This window comes from Oryzias latipes, chromosome 7 (assembly GCF_002234675.1).
Source record: "Oryzias latipes chromosome 7, ASM223467v1".
NCBI lineage: Eukaryota > Metazoa > Chordata > Actinopteri > Beloniformes > Adrianichthyidae > Oryzias > Oryzias latipes.
Genome location: NC_019865.2, coordinates 16731304 through 16753938, shown reverse-complemented (window position 1 = coordinate 16753938; position 22635 = coordinate 16731304). Strand labels below are relative to the sequence as shown.

Sequence of the window (22635 nt, the reverse complement as noted above, 5' to 3'; positions counted from 1 at the left end):
GCTTTAGATGTTGGAATGTAGGCCGCTGCCACAAAACAGACCCTCACAAAACAAGTGGCCATCTGAAAACTCTGCAAGTGAGCATGCTTCAGGTCCTATGATGCAATTTGCTTTGCAACCTTAATTGGCAAATTGAGCTGCATGGAAAGGCCCAGTTTCAAATCCTGGCTGTTTTTTGTTTTTTTTTCGTGTGGACTTTGCGTGTTGTCTGTTTCTGTGTGGTCCAGCAAGGTGGGAAGGCTACCACACTGCTGATTTTGAACAGAAATAAATGAGTGTAGAAGGTGAATAAATGAAAGGTCATTCATTTCTTTGATAAAAACATGGCAGACACTTACAATCATTAGTGACCCATCCAGCCTTCCTCAATTTATTCTACATATGCTATTTATCTGTTGGACATCTTTCCGCTATGGTGTGGGTAACTTCGGGCCTCGAGGGCCGGTGTGTCTGCAGAGTTCATCACTGCCCTACTTATGGCTGAATATCTGGATCAGGTGTGTCTAGCCAATTAAAACATGCCAGAGAGGGTATGTTAGAAAACAAGGAGGAATGTGACCCTTGGTCTTCACTCGTGATGTACACCCAGAAATAATCTTGCTTTCTTACTCCGAAACATTTATCTGACTATCATTTATATCAAAAAGGAAATCAACAGTTTTGATACTTAAAAGTTCTGTGGAACCACCAGTGCACAGAGGAACTCCAAGCCTCAGGGGGTTTGTATGTACAAGTCAACCAAGGGGCTACTAGGATCAGCAATACTCAACCTTTATGGAAGGTGAGAACAAAGTCGTCAGTTGAAAATGTTATTGTTTACTTTAAATTGTTTCAGTTGGCTTGCTTTTGTTGCAATTACTTTTTTTTTTTTTTTTAGTCTGAAGGACCAAGTATAATGTTTAGTCTTGTCTGCATTTGTTCAATATATTGAGGTTCTTCTATGTTTCTCAAGTGGTTGGATCTCCCATTGTACCTTCTTGTTGGTTGTTTTAGTGGGTAAAGTAAAACTTTTTTTCATTGGTGTGGGTTTATCCAGATTTATGGCTGAATTTATACATTTGTCATATTTGGATGTTTTTATTATAAGCAAATCATAGTTTGCAAAGTCCTGTTGTAATCATCGGTCCCTCACAATAACATCTTTTTCCTTCTAGAAAGAATCTTTTAAAAATGTGCTGATCTTGTGGCATTTAGGGTTTTTATGTTTTTTATGGATGTGCTCCATCTGACTACTGCAGACAGAGTTGAATTTTTAAAATCAAAGTCCCCTACTTATAGCTAGCTGTGAAGATAGGTGCAGTCTTGCAACTTTAAACTTAAGACAAATAGTGAAATTCTCAGATTATCCTAATATTAGAATAAAGAGACCAGGGCCATAATTTCAAAGAGAACCTTTTCATTGATGACCTCCACCGCCATGATTTCAAAGAAAATCATGGCCTTTCTTTACCTCTACTTGGACTTTAGTTCTCCCAATATTTGCAAAATCACAAAATTGGTAGATTGGAATATGAACAAAACCTCTCTGAGCAGTTAAGTGTTGGAATTATAAGCAAAGGCAACCACACACCAGTGACATGTGAAATACTAATTTAAAGCCTTTTATTTTTCGTCAGTCTTTCTTAAGGCCGTGACAGAGATGGATTGATGTCATCAGGCCGCAGTCAGTACACAACAGTAATATATTAACCAGCAAGTAAAAGTTGTTTGTTGGAGAGGATAGAGAAAAACTGCAAAAAACTTTCAGGGATGATCACAAAGAAACCAACCATGATTGTTTGAGAAGTTGTATTCAACTCTTATGGTCATGCTGTTGAACACACTCCTTTGTTACATATGTTATTCATTACTTCTTTCAACACGCTTGTTCAGTTACACAGATTGTTTACAGTTAAACTGCGCCATTGAAAGATTAAATAAAGAAAAAGCAACCTTATCTGAACATTTCAGAAAAAAATAATTCAGGTTTTTGTGTGTCTCAATCTCAATATTTAACATTCTTAGACATATTGCTTAAAAGTGTGGAAAGTTCCCAAATGGTTATTTTCTTTCTTTGATACAAGGAAACAAAAGATAGATGTTTCACACCTTTAAATTTATAGTTATCTTTTTGTGTCAGAAAGCCTTACCTTTAGACAGACGGTATTATTTTCTGTTTGCTGATTTAATAGTCTGCTGTTTTAGGTTTGTCGAGGTTATTCACATTTAGTTTTACATAATATTTTTTATATATTTTTTTATATATTTGGAAGTGGTGCTCCAGTGTTATTCTAAAGATGCACACATTTTCATCTGAAGCTAAATTGTTCCAATCTCTTTACAAAATCAAATAATGTTTAGCTGACAGGAAGTTTCCAACATTTTCTAACACCAGCATCTTAGCAGAAATGCTTGCATTGATATTTAGTTACAGCAAGGACACTTTTTTTTTGATGGCAAAACTCAAATAATTGTCAAATTTGAAAGACTTTTTGTACTTTGTCAAACACTCTTCATGAGTTTGGTAGTTCTTTATTCTCATGTCTCTCTTCTTTTCCTAATCTTTCGTATATTCTGTGAATATCTAGAGGGCCTGGGCAACCGCGTAAAAAAATTCTGCCAAACTATCAGTGCGACTCAGTGAAATCTGATTCCCTGTGGCGACCCCTGAAGGGATATGCTAAAAGGTGAACAACAACAACCTGCAAACAAATAAACAACACAACAAAACAAAAAAAGCAAAGCAAGGAGCAACAGGGACACTGTTTTGGGAAACTGCTAATTAGAAAAGTACGAGCACAATCAGCATGCCTGTGTGAGTACAGACTTCTGAAACCTAGTCAGAAAGACATTAATAATAGATTTAACAAAATATTATGTTGGAAAAAGCTTGTAGGTGTAAGGTAGAAGCTACAACAGCAAGCTACAAGCTCTCTGCTCCGCTCCATTCTGATGCACCTACCTGCAGACAATTATCCACGTATTTCTCTTTTCCTCCTCTGAGCTGGCATGTGGCTCAAAACGCATGTTAGGTTGGGGGTGTGAGGGGCTGCAAGCAAGTGGGAGAGAGTGGAAACAGATCATTGTTGGGAAGTTTGGGTGGACTTGTTCCGCGCATTTGTTCAAGACCAATTTCAAATTATCTACTGCCGCTCTGCAAAAATGTCCAAGAAAACAACACAGGTTTTTAGATCTTGGCAAAAATTTTTATTTTTTTATCATGGAAGTTCACTTTCTCCCACTCCTTCTCAAGTTTTGAATTAAACTCTTTTTTTTCTTTTTTTTTTGACAACTTCACATATAAAGATTTCAATGTGTGTCATGTGTATGCATCAGTGCAAATATGTATACTTATGAATGAGAGTAATTATGATGGCATCATTTACTTGTGTATGGACATTCATCTCTTTTACTTTTAACTTTTTCATTTTCCAATCAAGTCACAATTAATCAACCAGTTTGAGATATCTACGTAAAGACGTATATCTCTTTATTTTTGTCTGCTTTAGCATTTTTTTGTTTTGTTTTGATTGCTTGAAATAAACCAATTCCAAAACCACAATAGGGGAAATCTACCAGCTCAAGTTAGGCCTTAGTCTTTTGGATGATCTAACATAAATATTATTTGTCATGAAAAGCAGTTCGTTGGAGTCTTCATGATGTGTCAGGTCTTGTTTCTGGAATCTGCTTGTTTGCATTTTGTAGGTTATAACGCTCTGACTTGAACAGTGCACGGCCACAAATGTTGTTTTTTTTGTTTTGTTTTTTACTTTAGTTATCGTCCTTTCATTTAGCTCAAAGTGATTTTCAAGATTTCTATCATTCTTCATTGGTGTCAGTGGTGATTGCTGCATCTCCCACCTCTGGCTTCTTTACAAGTCAACAAACCTCCACAGCATCTGACTACTAAGCTCACAATATTTTTTTGCTGGAGTCTAAAGTCTAGAGGATCTTTGAGCTATCATTCTCCACCACTTTTGAACAGGTTCTTGTTTTGACTCAGTGGTCCAAACTTAACACAAGTTAAGGTTTATCTGTCAGTCACACGAATCAGCTACAGTATGAGCATCAGTCAAAGCTGCTGATGTTTCTGTAGAGTCCATGAATGTGTCAGGAGGGAAGCCAGGTGCTTCTTTGTGCATGTGATGCAGATTAGTGCAGCTCGGTTGAGCAGTTGGTTTATCTACTTTAGCAAGATTTATTTATGTAAATCTAAAAAAAATGCATGTGTGTCCTTACTTTGTAAAGTACGTAAAATGCTCTTCATCTGTGTCAAGCCATATCCGGTATGACTAACGAAAAGAAACAAATCAAGCAAATAGAAAAACTCAACTTTATCTCTTTGGGATTTAACAAGACAAGAAAACTGCGGTGAAGCACAGAGAAACATCAGATGGCTAGAGGATGTATTCATTCAGTACAAGTTAAATAAGTATACTCCAGATGTCTCAGATAACCCTTTAATTTGTGTTGTTTTTAACATTTTGATTCTCCTTAGGGAAGGGAGTTGATGCAAAAAACAAGAGAGAAATAACTATTAACACCTCCATAAAATATGATCATTAAATTCAAAATGTTATTAAACTTCAATAAAGAAAATGGAAACTCAAAGATGACAGAGACAATAATGGATGCTGTACTCTAGCCATCCAACCTCTTCCCTTACATAAGAGACAAACACACGCTCTGCTGCAGGCGTAGAAAACAAGGCCTGTCCCAATGCATTGAGCCTTCCCCTTCATTGCATTTCAACCTTGCAGTACGTAGCAATAGCAGGCAGGGAACAACATTGAATTATTCAGTGGAGAAACATGAAGCATCAAACCTTTATTATCCTTAGTGATTAAAAAGGGAAAAGGACTTTTAAACATATTTCTTTTAATTAATGACATAAGTGAAGAATCTTTTTAACTTCCACTCTGAAAAATCTTACAATTTAAGTAGACAAAATTACACCAGGGTCACTGAAATCTACTACAGCCATGTATTCAGTGCAGCATGTGACTTTTTTCTGTCTATGATTTGAAACAAGATAGATTTTTAAACACCTTTTGAAGAAATGAATTATCATAAGATTTTGTTGTGGTTTGTCAGCTGCCAAAACACTCAGCTGATCCTTCAGATTCTGCAAGTTCTACTTTCGTGAAGTGAGCTTGGATTTCTTTACACCACAGATAATCAATCAAACCGAGATCAGGGGTCTTTGGAAGTCAAGAAAATGTACTGAAGTGTTGAAATAAAACACATCTATTATATATTTGCAATGTTCTTCCTATGAAGTTCTGAAGGCTCTTTGGAAGGTCAAAGATCAGTGAGAGGACTACATCTCAATGGTATTCAGAGGGTATGATTAAAAATGATAAAAGTAAAATCAAAATCCATTTGTTTTTTTTGTTTTTTTTTTTACAAATTCTTAAGGTAAAAAAAAGGTAGAATCACAGTGGATTTAATTTTTTTTTTTTTTTGAAGTTATGTCAGCCTCAGAATATTAGTAAGTATTCTGGTCTGCACATTCTGACTCATTAACGCAATAAGTTTAAACATACATGATGCAAACAAAATCCCATGTCCAACTACTGCAACATAGAAAAACATTTTATTAAAGACGTTGTTTGTATTTTACATATTGGCCACAGCTGTTTGGCAACCTTACACAGCTGTATCTCAGATTCCATCAAGGGGTATGCAATAACTTTATTTTTGTTCATGAAAGTTCACTTCAGTTCATCCAGGGAATAAACTAAGACCAAAAGTATTTAAAAGACAACCTTTTAGTCTACAGTTTCAGAATCAAAGAAAGTTGCAACTCAATTCTTTTATCTTTAGAATCTCTTCTTGAATCTTCCAGTTTATCTAAATACTGGGTTTGGCGCCTGTACAAATAACATGCATCTGTAGTTGCATAGAAAAATGCCATAAGTTATAAATAAGAAAATATTGGTTTCTATCTAGCGTGGCAACAACAGTTTACCAACAAAACTTCCAACCTTTCACTTATTAAATCTGCAATGAACATCAAGATGGTTTTTCTTGGTTCTAAAACTGGACCGGACTGCCAAATACTTACAATTAGACCACCTTGACCACCTTGACTTTAACTCCTTTTTTGGCTTCACATCAATTCTAGCCATTCAATCTCATAAACATGAGACCACATTACACATACGACATTTATAGCACGACTTTATCAAACTGGACTGTAGACTTTTTTTTTTTTGTTATCTTTCTAATTATTGCACAAAAAAGCCCATCAAAGTGGCCAAAGCCAACAAAGTGAAACTAAGTTATTGTTCTACAATATGACCATAAATTAGTGTTGTTTGACAACATTTACAGTGATCTGATTTTCTTTTCTTCCTCCCCTAACGTTTATATTGTCTACTGTTCCAAGCTGACTCACAGGATCCTGTCTGCTTCACCTCAGAGACCTGATGTTTTTTCTTTTAAACTACTTCAAAGTACTACAAAACCATGTTGTAGATAAGAAAAATGAGAACAATGTGTCTTGAGGGGATTCCTCTTCTGCCTTGGTGGTGAGTCGGTCTGTTAGAGGGAGCAATGCACAGAGGGTGTGTGGCTGGTGTTGACACATGTAGTCCAGGAAGTCACAAAACTCAGTAATTAGAGAAGGATGTGCCTTTTTTATTCTTGAGAGGATGTCCTGTGGACACAGTCCATGCAAGGATGTGATGGAGCACATCCCTGCACATAAATGGGGCTTTTCCTCTCAGACTCAATGCTTGCCAAGTTGCTTGGCCAATCTATGTTAACTTCCCTTGTCCTACTGGTCAGAAATTACCTATCCTACGAAAACATTTTAATTTTAATTTTTAATTTAACAACCTTTTACTCATGAATTTAACTCAATTGAATTCATTCTTTGTCATGTTTTTATTAAAAAAAAATAATAGCATAATTTTATTTTGACCAACTGTTATGACAATTTTCTTTTATAGTAAAGGTTTTTATTGCTGTTATTTAAATGTGAAATGATTACTTCTAAATTAATTATATTGAACAAGAAAAAAACAGGCATCAGTCTGGAATTTCTTTGTCAACAGTTTATTCTTTAACACACACTTTTGTCATACCTACATCGGTTAAAAAAAAAGGATTGCTGCAACACAGAAGTAGAAGAAAATGTTGTTTATCACTTAACATTAATTCCTCAGTTTTTGCATTTAAGTCTAACTTTAAGGAGGATTTTTCTTGGTGCCAGTTTTGCTTTCTTACACATTTACTTATTTTTTTCTTCTAAAGAAACAACAAATAATTCAGATGTTCCTTTAGAACAGACAAAGGATAAAAGTGGAATTACAAAATAAAGGACCACTACAGATAAAAATAAGATTAAATGGCGATTTGATTGTGGAATGAAGCTGATTAGCATTTTAAGACATTTTTTGGTAACTTAAAGTATTTTTTTTAAATTATGCAAATAGAGAAGATGTGTTGTTCAGGTTGTCATCACCCACTGCAGAAAGTGCCACTTAACTTAGTTTATGTTTCATGCAGTTGGACAATAGGATGGCATGCTCTAAATGATGCAGCTGTGGAATTTGTTTGACAATTAAACATGCTTCAGTTTTTGGAGTTTGCTGTTTTTGATTTTCTGATCATTGAGGCAGTACTGATGCTCCATAACAGGTTTTCAGTCGAATTTCAGGAAAAGGAATGTGAAGAAAATGTTAAAATTTTAGAGTTTGTGATTAAAAAAAATAAAAATTCTAAACTTTTTTTATGAAGAAAAAGAACAAAAAAATTATTATTTCTGTACATTCAATTTTTTTATTGTTGTTTTAGAAGATTGTGTACAGATCTATGAGTCAAAGAAAAATAATGCAATTTCTGCATTGAGAATCCCTTTCACCCTTTTTTTTACTGACAGGGCCAATACAGATAAAAAAAATGAAGAGGAGGAGGAATAAATGTTTTTTTAAATTATTATTAATACTTTTTTTGGCTGTTGAAGCAGTTGGAAGAAATTCAACAAAAGTAACACTCTCTAAGAATGCTGTAGTATTGATTACCCTTGCAAAGATTTCTAAGTACCACTACCTGCTGTGCAGACTTTGAAGTGCAGGGCAGTTGGCTTTTTGAAGCTTTCTATCTGTCATGCATGAAATCAGTTAGGCATCACTGCTGCCAAAGCTTTAATTTGCATCTTTAAAACAATGTGCTGAACACATCACCCCTTTTTCTACCAGTAAACTCAAATATTGGGAAGCCAGAAGTCACACAGACCGGATTTTTATTTTATTCTTGTATTTTACTTGTGTAGATGTAATACTTTCTTTTTGTTGTGCATTTTAATGTATTTTTGCATTTTTTTGTCAATATTTTTAACGCATAACTAGTGAATGTTACTCTTGAAAAAATCCTGTCTTTTTTAATTAATTAAATAAAGTAAGTTGTCCTCAAAATACAAAATAAAGAAATGAACTGAATTTCTAGCACTTAAATGGAACAGAAAAACTTCCATACACTTAAAACACGAGTACAAGTGGTTTAGAAAGACTAAAACAAAGAGGAAAGTCCAGGTAATGACTTAAAGTGTGAAAATACAAGACTTGAACAAATAAAATAATAAACTATAGAAGTTGGTCCTGTTTATTAGACTGATTATCTTAACACAGACTTGAAGACTGAAAAGCAAATTAAACAAAGTAAACAATGAAGTTAACCCTTGATGATTGAGGATTTTTCGCATTTTAACCTGCAAAAAACATGTTTGTATCAGATTTGTTTTGGAAGGAATGTTTTGCAAAACCAAAGAGCTTGCATTTCTTATGTACTTGACTTGTAAAAGGAAAAAATAACACAGGAAATTATACATTACACACAAAAAAACATTTGAAAAGTAGAACATCTATTTATTAGTTTGCTGTAAACCCTTTTACCCATCTGTTTTTGCTCTTATTTTATAAATTTTCTTATGACTCCCTTGATTTAAAATATTTGATCAGCTATCAAATGCATAGCCAGGATTTTCTTATTCTGTTCATATTTAATGTGAATTATAGATCAGTTCTTTTGATCATGTTGCAAATACTGCATGAACTACTTTTCTCCATTACCTTTAGGTGGAAGTCTTCTTTTGTTTAGAGGCAAAGGGTAATTTGGCTGGCCAACGCATGCTTTCACTTTTATTTTGTAATAGTCAGTGGCTCTATGTTCATTGCCTTGTTTTACTTTTGTTTAGTTTTTTTTTGCTCTAGAAATCTTTGTTTGATTTAGTTTTCCACATTTAGTGAGTTCAACTGCAGGTTTGTTATTTCCTGTCACTAAGTCATTGTGCTTTTTTTAAAACTTGTAAACTGTTTACTCTTCCACTTACAGGATTTTTCCCCCAGATACAACTGCTGTAACCATTTAGGGACAAAAAAAAGAAAAGCTAAATATCACTTCAATTAGGTTGTTCAGATATGTCATTAGGTCTCATACTGCCCTCTGCTGGCAGAGGAATTATGACATTTCTCAGACCTCAAGCTCTCGGGCAAAAAAAAAATTGCTGAAATTCAAACACCAATTGAGAAGTATTTGGCATCCTGGATAAACAAAATTCAAGCAATATGACGTCTCTTTGAAATGGATATGCTGCTGTGCATGAAATCAGCTTTACCGCCTCTTTTATTTGCAACTTCAAAATTTTTTACCCCCTGTTGCTATGACTGGGCTACACATTTTCATACATATTGACTCCAGATGGGATCACAGCCTTATTGAAGTTCGTTTTACAACATAACTGTACAGAAAATTAACTGAACTCCATTGACTTCGTTGGTTTCTGTGTGCTGCATTGGATAACTTAATTAGATCATTTAACTCCAAAGAAAACTGCCAAAGTTTTGCAGATATTTTGTTTTTCAAATGCCATCTATCAGTTCAGAGTTTGATGTTTGACTGCTTCTATTTTTTGTGGCTCATTCACATGAATAAAATAAGTATTTCCTATAATGAACCACAGCTCTTTATCCTAAAAAGTGCTAACTGCATGTTGTAGTGTTGGTTTCATTCGAGTGTTTGTTATGTGCACCTCCTGTTGAGGCTTCAATTGGTTTTTTACCACATGTTTTCCTGAATTATTTTTCTTTTCGCTTTTTTCTTTTTGTGCAATGATGAGATGCCGAGAATCATTGTCTAATTGCATGTTTTGAGTTCTAACCGGAGCCTTTGAAGCTTGCAGGGGTTTTATCCTAGTCTATCTGCTACCACAGTCAAAGAACATGTCAAATATAACGGAAGATTCTAAATTGACCTTTAGTGTCCTTAAATAGACTGTATGACCTGTCCAGGATCTACCCTGCCTTCATCCAAGGACAGCTAGTATAGCATGCGACGTGACCCCTGAATTAAATTAATGGAATAATACATTAATCAAGAAACTTCCAGGAGTTTTTGAGCAACGAAAGAAAACTTTCTGACATATGAACTTAAATTATCTTAAGCTAGTTTTTTTTCTAGGGTTTTCCCATGCCCATCAGCACATTAGGCTAAGAGGAGAGGTGGGAGGCCATAAAGGAGTGACGCAGGAGTTTCTGACCAGTGTGGGAAAGAAATTGAAAAAAACGAAATAATCATGGCTGGTCAGGAAGAGTCAAATTTCTGTGATGTGCATCTCAACTTGTTTGTACATAATTTTATGGCACATTTGGCAGGTGTTATCTTTCTTTTCAAGGCAAACGTGTTTTAAAACTACATTACTATACAATTACTAAGAAACTTTTGTTTTTTTTCTTTAATAACAGTACTTTTAATTGATTGCTCACACCCTGTTTCCAAGAGGAGGAGGTGTCATTTTAAATTAATTTTAAACAAAATAGAAAAAAAATCTATTTTTCACAAAGCAAAAACTTGTGAAAACTCTGAAGCTAAAAGTTTAGTCTGTCAATCCAATAAACTAGACTCTACACTTTAGAGGATGAAGGTTTGTGTTATGTAATAATTTGTTTCAAATAATAAGCATTTTCTTCATGTGTTAAAGAATAAAATACAAAAGGATAGATGTAACTTTCTGGATAGATGTTTCCATTTCACCAAAAGTGACAAGATTAATTAAAAAAATTAATGAAAAGTGATTTAACACCTAAATATAGTTTAGGTTATAATTAAGATGGATCATAGACTACAACATAAACTGAAAGGGCTATAGTTTCTCATTTTCTACTTGGAAAAGAGAAATCACGTGGACTTAAACAATGACTTGAGAAAAGGGAAAGTGTGGCGTTGCCATATGTGCCATATGATGACACATCATTGCAGACTGTGACACATCTGTGTTCTTCTTGCACATGTGAACTTCATTATCCATTTCATGGGGTTAGAAAGATTTTACTCATGAAATTCATTCCCATCATTATACCAGTACTACTGAAATTCTCTTTGTAGGCTTGTCAAAAGAGGTAAGGTACTTATGCATAAATAAAGTAGAACCATCTTTCTATTTTTCCTAAACCATACAAAAACGATGTTAACCCTTGTGCTATCCTAGGCAGTTTAACATTGGGAGTTGGGTCATCTAGACCCACAAGACAGTGCTCTGAACCTTTTTTCTTCAATGATTCGTGATCTTCACTGGTGCCCATGGATTACATGAAATCTTTCCACCTTTATCCACCTTTGTCATGGTAGGGAGAACACGTCAATGCAAGGGTGGGGTCATCTAAGATAGCACAAGGGTTAAAATTGTTAGAAATTTAAAACTCTGCCTTGCAGGGTTAAGATCTTACCCTCTCAGGTTGATAATGCCATTTTTTTATATTTTATGTTTTGGTACCTTGTTAAAAAATAAAAGCAGGTTTTTACCTGTATATTGTTGTTTTTATTAACTGTTTTTTTTTTTACTCCTCTTGATTTTTTTACGATTTTACTTCCTTGAATCCCAAAGGTTAAATAATCATACATTAAAACGCTGGCTCTAAAATGATTGTACAAAGTAGTTGTGTTTCATACGTTAGGCAGGGGTTCTTTGTTAGGTAAGCCTTTTATTATGCTGAGGGTACACAGTGTTCCTCCTTTCAATGCAGGGCTCTTCTTTCATGCCTATAAACATGGTTGTATTCTTAATCAAACTAACCACAAAAATGTATGAAATGAAGAAACTTATAAAGAAATAAAATACACAGTGAGGGCAGCTTTTTAAAATGCAAGCTGTTGTTCAACTTTTTCTTCTTCACTAAAGGTTAAATACATGTTCAGCAGCCATGATTTTCAAATTCTGGGAAAAGGCAGAGCAAATGTTTTCTGCAAATTCTCAATGTATCCTGATGACACCATATATTTCAATTATGCCATAAATTATTTTGCTATATATGCTATATAAAATCAAAATACTTGCAGTTTTGTTCAACAGAATAAAAAGCAATCCACATTGAAACTAAACTGTAAATTAATTTATTATGGGAAATTTGGGATTTAACACTGCAGACAGGAAATGACGTAAACTTGTACGGCTCTTTTCTACTTTGATTAAGGTCCAAGGCAATTTACAGTCTCTATTCACACTCTTTGATGGTAGTGTTGCTGGCATGCAAAGGCTCCAACCAATATAAAGAGCAGCGTGGGGCAGAGTGTCTTGACACTCATGATATGGGCAGGCAACCTGCAACCTTCTGATCAGAAATTTCCCATCTACCTCTGCAACTCTTCTGCTTCCTTTTGAAATCAGCCTCCGAGGGTCATTTGAGGAAATTCAGGTTTTACTTCAAATTCAAAATCAGACAGTGAGTGCTTGGTCTAGCCATTAACACAATGATTTTCAAATTTTCTGCACCCTGTCTCTATCACTTACTGTTTTATTTTGGTTTTGTTTTTTTGTCTTACAGTTGGGGTTTAACCTTTGGAGTTGGGGGTGCAAGAACTAAAGACAGTTGCATGCAAAATGATGAGGACTCACCTTTTAGTCATTTATCACTGACATATGGAAACTCTGAGTGTATTTTATTTGACCGTACAGAACCACAGACTGAGCACATCTGTGGAAACTTGTTAAAAACATTGTGTTGTGTCAGATTGACCTGAGTATTCACTTTGTTTTAATCCTTCACAGCTTTGATATTTTTTCAGTTTTATAGTCGTGTTGTCTGTATTACTTTGTTTGATGTTGATTTCATCAATAATATCTAATAGAACCCCTAGTGTTGAATCATTTCACTATAAAAAAAATCAGTTCTGGAAATGGTGTTTATTGTATTAGAAAGAGATGACTTCAGCTGAAGGTGAACAGAGTTCAATATGTTTTAGATGTCCTGCAGTATTTTGTTTCAAACATGGTCATCATTTTTATCTAATGATGCTGCAACATGCTTTGATAAACTAAAAGCAGAAACAGGTTCAAAGTTATAAATTGGTAGTAAAGCTCATGTCAAACGAAAGGTAATCCTCCCTTTTGTTGATGTCAAGGACACCTCAACGGATTTCTAACCTCAAGTATTTCTGAGTTTATGGTTATCATTATTTTAAGTTATCTCACCTGCTTCTTCTTACTTAATCATTCTCAGTTTTTATGGCTCTTTGGTCTAACTGTCAAGTCCTTTTGTCACTGTTTGCCTCCTGCAGTAGTGATTTAGCCTTCTCAAGTTTTGGTTTTGTCACATTTTAGTTATGTTTCCTGTACTGGGGTCCACCACGATCACCCAACATGACCCCGTCACCTGTTGAGTGACTAAACTTACCGGTTAAACACTGCTTAACTTTGTCTGGGGTTTGTGTCTTCCATCCCATGATGCCTTTGATGAACGATCCACCTGTTTTTAATTTTTGTTTCATGTTTTTTTTTATTTTTGTGTTTTGTTCACCATTTATTGAGCCTCAAAGGTTAAATCGTTACAAAGTAAAAGTCTAGCTCTGTCATTAAAGCAAAGTCAAAGAGGGTTGTTATTTATTGTTCCAGGCAAGGAAGGCTTTAATAGTTTTTTTTCAGTGTTTGAGGGTGAAGATGCTCAGTGTTCTTCATTATCAGGTGTCTAACATAATTACCTATAAAAATTATACTGTTACCTGTGTTGAAGTTCTGGAAACAGCATCGAGCTATTCTGCCCCGACAGCTCACTCCGTCTTTCATTTCCTCTGAAGCTTCTGATAACTCTAAGGAGAGAGTGTCCAGCTTACTAACGTCAGCAGTGTGTGAAGCTCTGCGCTGAAGCTTCAGGGCCAGTATGTTTTTCAACAGGTCAGAGGTCAGATCTCCTTCTGGGACCTGTTTATCACATTAGAGGTTATGTGACTGATCCAGAGGATAGATGCTGGGGGAGGGGACCTTCACTGCTTTCAAGTAGTCCCATCTAAGAAAGATCCACAACCAGTGGCCTATAAGTTAGGCTTTTTTTTGGGGGGGGGGGTTCAGGGTATAAAACCAAACGAAGACACAAGAGACCACGCTGAGAGGAGAAGCTTTCAAAAACTAGGATTCAAGAAAAAAACAAAAAACTAACAAATACAGTGGACATCACTGGCTTGGTCTGTTGTAGAAAAAGCCATCATGACCCTACTGGTGAATTACTGGACAACTTTGGTTGCTGTGTCACTGACAGCATCTACAAGCAACGCTTTAAGAAGGTAACAAACTAATCCTTCTAAATGTAAAACACGTTTTTAAGCAAGAGAAAATATGTGGCAGAAAAATAGGCAAAAACCTCAACTAGATGGTGTTAAAGGCAGTGTTTTTTTTCCATATTTTTTTCCAGAATTGCACTGAAGAAGATGCCAAGCATCAGAGAGACTCTGCAGGAGATGGGAGTGTCTGTAGAGCATGTGTTAACCGAGTTGGCTCAGATGAAACCAGCTGACAACAATGGGACTGCTCCTACTCCTCTAACCAACTATTTGGATGTGAGATGGTTTTCTTTTTTTTTTATTGTTGGCCTTTTTATCAGGAACATTTCTGAAACTCAATAGAAATATCTTTGTTATTTTGTGTGAAAGTTCCACAGGTGTTTGGAAACCAAGATGTGGTAAATTAAAGGCACCTGGACTTGCTTTTAAAAAAAAAAAAGAAAGAGACTTTCATCTAGTGGGTTAAAGGGCCTCACAAATTCAAGACCCTTCACCCTGGTGTTGAAATGTCAGCTTGAGTAAAAAAACTCCATGCATTTGCCTTTAAATGTAATCAGTCTCTCTGTCATTCTTTTAATGTCAAGTTCCATACCTTCAAACCGCATTTTGAAATAATTGCACATGGGATTCTTTTTTTTTTAACACGTAGTGACAAAAATAATGCTTTTTTGTTCCTAACAGACTCAGTACTTTGGAGAAATCAGCATTGGCTCTCCAGCCCAGATGTTCAATGTGGTGTTTGACACTGGTTCAGCTAACCTGTGGGTGCCCTCCCAAAGCTGCTCACCCTTTTCCACTGCCTGTTGTAAGTGCTGACATGCATGCCTTTAATCCTAATATTGATGTGAACCATGCATATTTAAGAATGCACACAAAGGCATTGCATTTTAAAAGTGCTCAAAGTCCACTCCCGGATTTCGGGATTAGAATTAGAAAAATCATAATCTTTTTTTTTAAATGGATTTTCATGCAAATAAACTCAATTTATCGTTGCCATTTCTATCAATTTTGCCAGATAAAAGGTACTTTATGTTTCTAGAGTTTTGAATAAACTGCACTTTGATCAAGAACTTGGTGGAAATGAAGTTTTTTTCTTCTCCATCAAAAAAATTACCCCTTTATTCCTGAATTTCTTTCCAGCTATAAACAAACTGTGATTACATTTTTGCTTACACGCGGATGCTACAGTAAAGTTATTTGGGAACCGGAGTAGTTTGATGAATATTTGCTTCAGCAGGTATAAAAGGGTTAATAAAAAGTTTCCTCAATGTTTTCTATAACATTATCAAAAATATGAATTTCATTTATTGTCTTGATTCTTAAAGTTCCAAGGTTGTTGTATTGTTTTGGTTAAAAGACTGTTATTAGAGCCCTATTAATCAAACCTTTCTCCATGAAATGTCTTGCTTGTTCTGGAAGTTCTGACAGCAATAAAAATAAGTTTCCTGTGAAATTTAAATGCAACTTGTTTAGTTTTACAATGACAAAATACACTCATTTATTTTTTAACGAGTATTGCTTTTTTCAAATTTCACTGAACTCCTGTAAAATTTAATTTTACTATAAATTCTATAAATTATAGTCTTTAATATGGTTTTTATGTATTTGAGATGTTTCCATCAGTTTGTATGGTTTGGATTCCAAAACATGACTTATTAGTTTAGTTTCATGGTGACTTATTTAGCTTTTTTTGTCTTTATTTTATCAGCGGTAATCACCTCTCACTTAGCTGTTGTTTCAATTACATTTTAGCATTATTTCTTGTGAATATGTTCTGTCTTGTAAAACGTAATGTTTTATAGCTTGACGCTATAAAAATTTAGAGGGTGAAATTTAGAAAGTTGTACAAATAAAGTGGAACTTTAAAGTCCTTTTATTGATTTTCCCCATTTTAATAGCTGCTGGAGCAGACATTTGTTCTGTCTTGCAACACTTACGTCTTTAAATACTGACCCCCACTAAACACTTAACGTAAACAGAGAAGCTCAGTGAATTGATGGATGTAAGATGGTTTAAGGGAGATCTAAGGTAGACATTTAAAAATGAAATATTTAATGGACTTTAACACAAAAATCAAGATCGATATTGCTTTGATTAATTCTTCTTCCAGTTACTCACAACAGGTACGATGCATCCCATTCTCGCACTTATGTTGAGAATGGCACAGGATTTTCCATCCAGTATGCCTCTGGAAATGTCAGGGGGTTTCTTAGTGAGGATGTGGTTGTGGTAAGTTAAAAGCCATCAAATTAAAATGATTTACAGTCCGTGCACCGAGTGAGACATTTGATCTTTACCTCGTTTGATCCCGGCAGGTTGGTGGGATTCCTGTGGTGCAAGTATTTGCAGAAGCCACCTCTCTGTCTGCCATGCCTTTCATCTTTGCCAAATTTGATGGAGTTCTTGGGATGGGTTACCCTGACGTGGCCATTGATGGGATCACTCCGGTGTTTGACCGCATCATGTCTCAGCATGTCCTCAAAGAAGAAGTGTTTTCTGTCTATTACAGCAGGTGACCTTAATAAATCATCTGACAACTGTCATTTTGTGACAAATCAGAAAAACTACACTAGCAGTAGAATCATGTTACATTTCTGGCATCCATTTTCTTATTTATAAACTGTAATTTTAGTTAATTATATTTGAGAAATTATAAGAGACTTTTTCTTTTTAGTGTGGATCGTTGGACCATTTACACACTTTTTTTTTTTTTTTAGTTTTTACATTTAAGTAAGTGGAAAATAGTCCTTTATGGGTTAAGGATGCCTTTTATTTTAGTTTTAGAAATGACTGTCTATTTTATTGGTAAATGTATCAGTAACAGGTAGAAGCTGTCATGAACTTTCGGGGTCTTTGACCTGCACACAGTGACTGTGATCATTCATCTTTGAGTCATTGTTTTATTCTCCCCAGGGATCCAAAACATTCTCCTGGTGGAGAGCTTGTTCTTGGAGGAACTGACCCAAACTACTACACTGGGAGCTTCAATTATGTCAAAACAAAAGACACAGGAAAGTGGGAGGTTTTAATGAAAGGGTAAGATCTTTGTGTAGCCATCTTACATCTAGTCTCATTGGGAGACTGTGTTTTTTGTGTGTGTTGCTACACTTCACTTGTTGTTTCAGGGTTTCTGTGGGGACACGTACAATGTTTTGTGCAGAGGGCTGCACAGCTGTGATCGACACAGGTTCTTCCTACATCACAGGGCCGGCTTCTTCTGTGTCCGTGCTGATGGAAACCATCGGGGCAGATTTGGATGAAAGTGGAGTGAGTCTTACATGTTCTTTGAAATTTAATTGCCCGTAAAAACCACATTCTTTTTACATTTCACGATCTGTCACACATTTCTTCTCACCAGTACAAAGTCAACTGTGACACAGTGAAGTTGTTGCCCAGTGTTACTTTCCACCTGGGGGGCCAGCAGTACTCACTTACACATGAGGATTACATCTTATGGGTAAGAAAGAGACTCTAATGATTGTTTTTGTTTTTTTTATTTGCCACAAAGTTTCCAATATATTTAAGTATTTTAAAATTAAATGTTCTCAACATTATCAGATCAGACAAAAGAAAATGTCATCAACAAGGCTTATTTCTGCTAATATTGTTCCACTAATGACTGTCAAAGCCTAGGACATGGTAATATCTTGACATGTCTGCATCGTATTAGTTATTAATGTCTTTATTAATATTTTATAATCTTAGAAATAAACCATTTTACAAAAAATAATTTTGAAGTTTCTTCTCATAAGACACAGATGTGGGTACTATGATCAATAATGAATCATCCCAGATTTATTTTTGTTGTCTTGAAAATGCATAATGACGCTCAAAAGCACAGAATCATTTGCTCCAAATTCTTCCCTACTGAGAACGAGTCACATCCTGTCAACACATAGAGTTAGGGGCACTAAAACAACCTCATGCTGATGCAGACTCTGGATTTTGTTCTTCATGATAATTAAAGAGTGAATAATTTAAAAATGAATTCAGGGCACATGGTTTTCATTTTCTCCAAACAGGATAACAGTTTTATCTCACCACAATAAAACCTTCTGTGTGACTCTTCACTGCAATATCTCCAGATAACTGCAGGAAATGCTTAATAGAGTTTTGATAGGGAATGATTTTCTCAATGAAATTGTTTAAATTGGGCCATGAATGCTTCGCTACACAAGAGGTTTTTCTTCTTTTCCTTCTGACTGCTTCATTTAGGGGTTGCCACAACAAATCATCCACCCCTAACCAGTCCTTCGCATCCTCCTTGGTCATACCAACCTCCATCACCCTGTCCTCCTTCACCTCCTCTTGGGTCTTCCTCTAACCCTCTTTTCTAGTAGCTCCAACCTCAGCATCCTGCTCTCTGTCTAAAATGTTCCATTTCCATCTCGTATCTTGAACACCCAGTATATTCAACCTCCATCTTTCCATTATGTCGGCCGACACTCCTGCCTTTCTTTTTCTTTCTGTGCTTATGAACACGCCTTCCTCCTCCCCGTCTTTGTCCAATAGCAGTCCAATTTCTACCGGCACCCTTAGGTGAACAACATTGGTGGTGATTAACCATGGCGTAAAAATAATTATTTGTATTTTGGTTTGACCTTGGTTTTGAATCAGGTGCCCATCACACAATCTTCTGGATTTGCATGCAAAACCTCTGGATGTGCCCCCTTGTGGTTGCATCACCCCCAAGAAGCTAAACATTAACAGAAGTGGCAACAGTGCTGTCTGACACCAAAATATTATACTGTTATAAGTTTGCAGAAAAACCTAAAAAACCTAAAAATATAAAAACTCAGAGAAACTGTTTTGGGGATGTCTGCATAGCATAAACATTTTAAAATAATGACTTTAAAGGCTGATTTTGATTTGCTTCAGTATTTGCAAATTAAGTATGATTAGAAGTCGGACAAACCCAACAGAAACAATTATTGCACTTCCTATTCTAACCACTGCATGGCAGGGTCCCACATCTTTCTTTTAATTAGAAGAATTGTACATATTTGGTTTACATTTCTGCAGGGACGTAAAACTAGTAATATATTTCTTTTTCTTACAAAACTGTTAATTTTTATCAACATTTGGAGCTGAGGTATTTCTTTAAGCACTTCATATTTTGACTGCATTACTTTTGTTAATATTTACAAAGTTTTGTTCTATTTGTTTTGTGTGGCTGCAGCAATCTCAGATTGAAGGGGAGGTCTGCACAGTCACTTTCAGGGGTCTGGATGTGCCCCCGCCCACAGGGCCCCTCTGGATTCTTGGAGCCAATTTCATTGCCCGATACTACACAGAGTTTGATCGCCGGCACAACAGGATAGGATTTGCTGCAGCGGTCTGACAGGAAGTGAAAAATTTCAAGTGCTTTTCTGTGATCCTACTTTACAACTTTTGATTTTATTTCTGAATTATGTCTTGCTGTTCTCAGCTCACTCTTCTCTTTTGTTGAGTATTTATGTCAAATCAAACTTCATTATATAGCACTTTTCCTATAAAAACACAACACAAAGTGCTTTACGTTAATGCAAAACAAAACAATGTAAAAACAAACACAAAAATTAAAATAGAACCCCCCTCCCCAGGCCTACACACAACCCCTCAACCCTTTCTCACCTCCCACCCCCTAACTGATGTGGATAGACAATGGGAAATATGCTGAGCATGAAAACAAAATGTTGGTTGTCTATAACTGCATAGCCAGCCAAATGTAGAATCACATGCAACTAATGCTGAAATGAGCAGGTTTTTATAAACAATTGTGACAAAGAGGACTGCATATTATTTCTTTAACATTTCTTTCCTATTATTTTGCACCAAAATATATGCCAAGTATGTTTTATATTTTTACACCTCAATTTGAAAATACTTTTTTTGGTTAGGATCTGCTTTGCATGACAACAACATAGAATTTGTAATCTATTTATGTAATGACGTAATACGAAAGAATAAAGCCATTGAGTTTCATTTCAGTTTTGCTTTTGATTTTTCACTTTAGTTGCTGTCCAGGTCTGCTGATTGTCTTCCCCGCTGAGGGTGGAAGCAACAGATTTCATAAGTTGTGTCATAACCGTCATAGAAAAATCGTGCCTCCCTCTTTTTTTCATGCTTTCTTTGACTTTGCAAAGTTTTCCATCGGGGTAGATTCATTCCTCCCTTTGTACTTGCCGCAAAGTGTTTTGACATTAGGGTAAAACAACATTAGGAAACAGAGAGGATGCAGAGATGCACCACAGGTTCATGTGCTATAAATTTCTGGAATAATAACAACTCTGAGTTCCCAGGGAGGGACAAAAGGCCCAAGACACAACTGGTTTTAAATCCTGAAGCTTTTCCCTGGTACTGACAGTGGCTCCTCGGTTTTTCACAACTTTTGAATCAAACAGAAACTCATCAAAAAAAATAATCAGAGAACTGCTGTTTTTGAAAAAAAAAGATTTGTTTTTTCAGGTTAAATCAAGAGCGGCTGTTACAGCTGTTTCTGCTTATCAAGCAAACAGAAGACACTCTAAAACAATAAAACAACAAAAGTGGCCAAATTCATCAGATGCTCTTGTCAGATTTTTTTGTCTCATTTTCTCTAAACTGCTCAGGAAGTCATGTCATGCTGCTCTGAAGCTTCCTCACTCTCATTTCCATGAATTGTTTTCTTTGGATTTTTATCTGATGACAGCGCAGTGAGGTGAAGGTGGACATTGGCGCCTGATCAACATTTATAGAAAAAAAGGCTCTTTGTCAACACAGCTTTAAAAAAAATCACACGCAACAATGAAAAAGTTCTTAATAATACCCCAAAAGCGGGATAGACAAATCGTCAAAATGGCTAAATAGATTACTTTTTATAAGGGAGGTATGTGCAGCCACGTGATCAGCTATTTTTAACTTGCTGTTTTGTTTATTGCATTATGTTATGTTCATTTTGGGCTTTTTTCTTTATAACTTTATTATGACTCTAAGGCAAACATCAAATCTAATAGAATTTAATTTTCCATGTGTTTTCCCTGATTTGCTCAACTTCTAATATTTTCCCCTCCTACTTCTGAAAGGTCACGTATTAGCCCCTTTACTCATCTCGTAGTTAAAGTAATTTTGCTTTGGATACAAGCATTTGCATGCCATTGTCAGTATTCCAACATGAGCTTTTTCCTGTTAAGCTCTGTTTACCCGATTTAAACCCTCTATCTTCCTAAATCTCTTTCAAAGCCACACAGCAGGATGCTAAGCACCACAGAAATTTATCGTCTATTAAATTTTTGGTGTAGCTGTTAATACAAACACAACAGGCCTTGTTGTGCCATTTGTTTTTTTGGGCTTAATCTCCCTCTTCTGGCTACAAACAACCCCCCCACCAACACCTAACAACCAGAATTTCATTTATTTAGACTTGGCTCCACATCTCTAAATAGGTGCATTTTTTTATTCCCTCCCAGGTTTTTCCTTGAACTAACTGTAGCTAATAAGGTGCATCTTTTTTTTTATTTTTACTTTTTTTAACAGATTATAGCCATGCTGTTTCCCCCTCCAGTTCTTGCTTCATCTTCAAGGTATTTATGTATACTGCCCTTTTTATGTATCTAATGTGCTTTTACTTTGTTGTACTCATTCCAAAGCCATTCAAACATTTAAATGACCCTTTTAATTTGAAGCATTTATGAATTCCTAGAAATGAAGAATAGGCTTGAAACATTTTCTTTTTTTATGGCAGACCTTTAATTCTTTAAAATAAGAAGAAAATAAAAAGCACCTTTTAGTTTTAGTCCAAAAGAATTTGGGAATGTGTACACATAAGCCTAGCAATTTTTTAATAAGCAGAATTAAATTACATCCCAATTAGAGACAAGCAAGATGGCTTCATTGTTTCATTACTAATTTTTATTCAGTTATGACGTTATTTTAACTCATTAACAAAAACAAGATTTCTTTTTTTTATTATTCATTCTGCATTTTCAGTCTCTTTCACACCTTTAATTTACCTTGTATTCAAACTCAAAGGTAGGCACACAGATCTATAGCCACTCAACTTTAAAGTTTTGCACATGTCTCCATGATATCATCTCAATCCTTCAGTTGTTTGTGTGAAACAAGACATGAGTTATGCGAAGAACC

The 22635-nt window shown here is 35.4% G+C and overlaps 1 protein-coding gene across 1 annotated transcript; it reads left to right on the top strand.

The window, feature by feature from the left end:
* The first annotated feature begins 743 nt into the window (after window positions 1–743).
* Window positions 744–20501, top strand: LOC101168210 (renin). The gene is made up of 10 exons (XM_023956684.1): window positions 744–781; window positions 14448–14535; window positions 14664–14808; window positions 15214–15337; window positions 16643–16761; window positions 16848–17044; window positions 17446–17568; window positions 17658–17799; window positions 17891–17989; window positions 19712–20501. The coding sequence occupies exons 1-10, from the start codon at window positions 775–777 to the stop codon at window positions 19871–19873; spliced, it is 1206 nt and encodes a 401-aa protein (XP_023812452.1). The 5' UTR covers window positions 744–774; the 3' UTR covers window positions 19874–20501.
* The last annotated feature ends 2134 nt before the right edge of the window (window positions 20502–22635 follow it).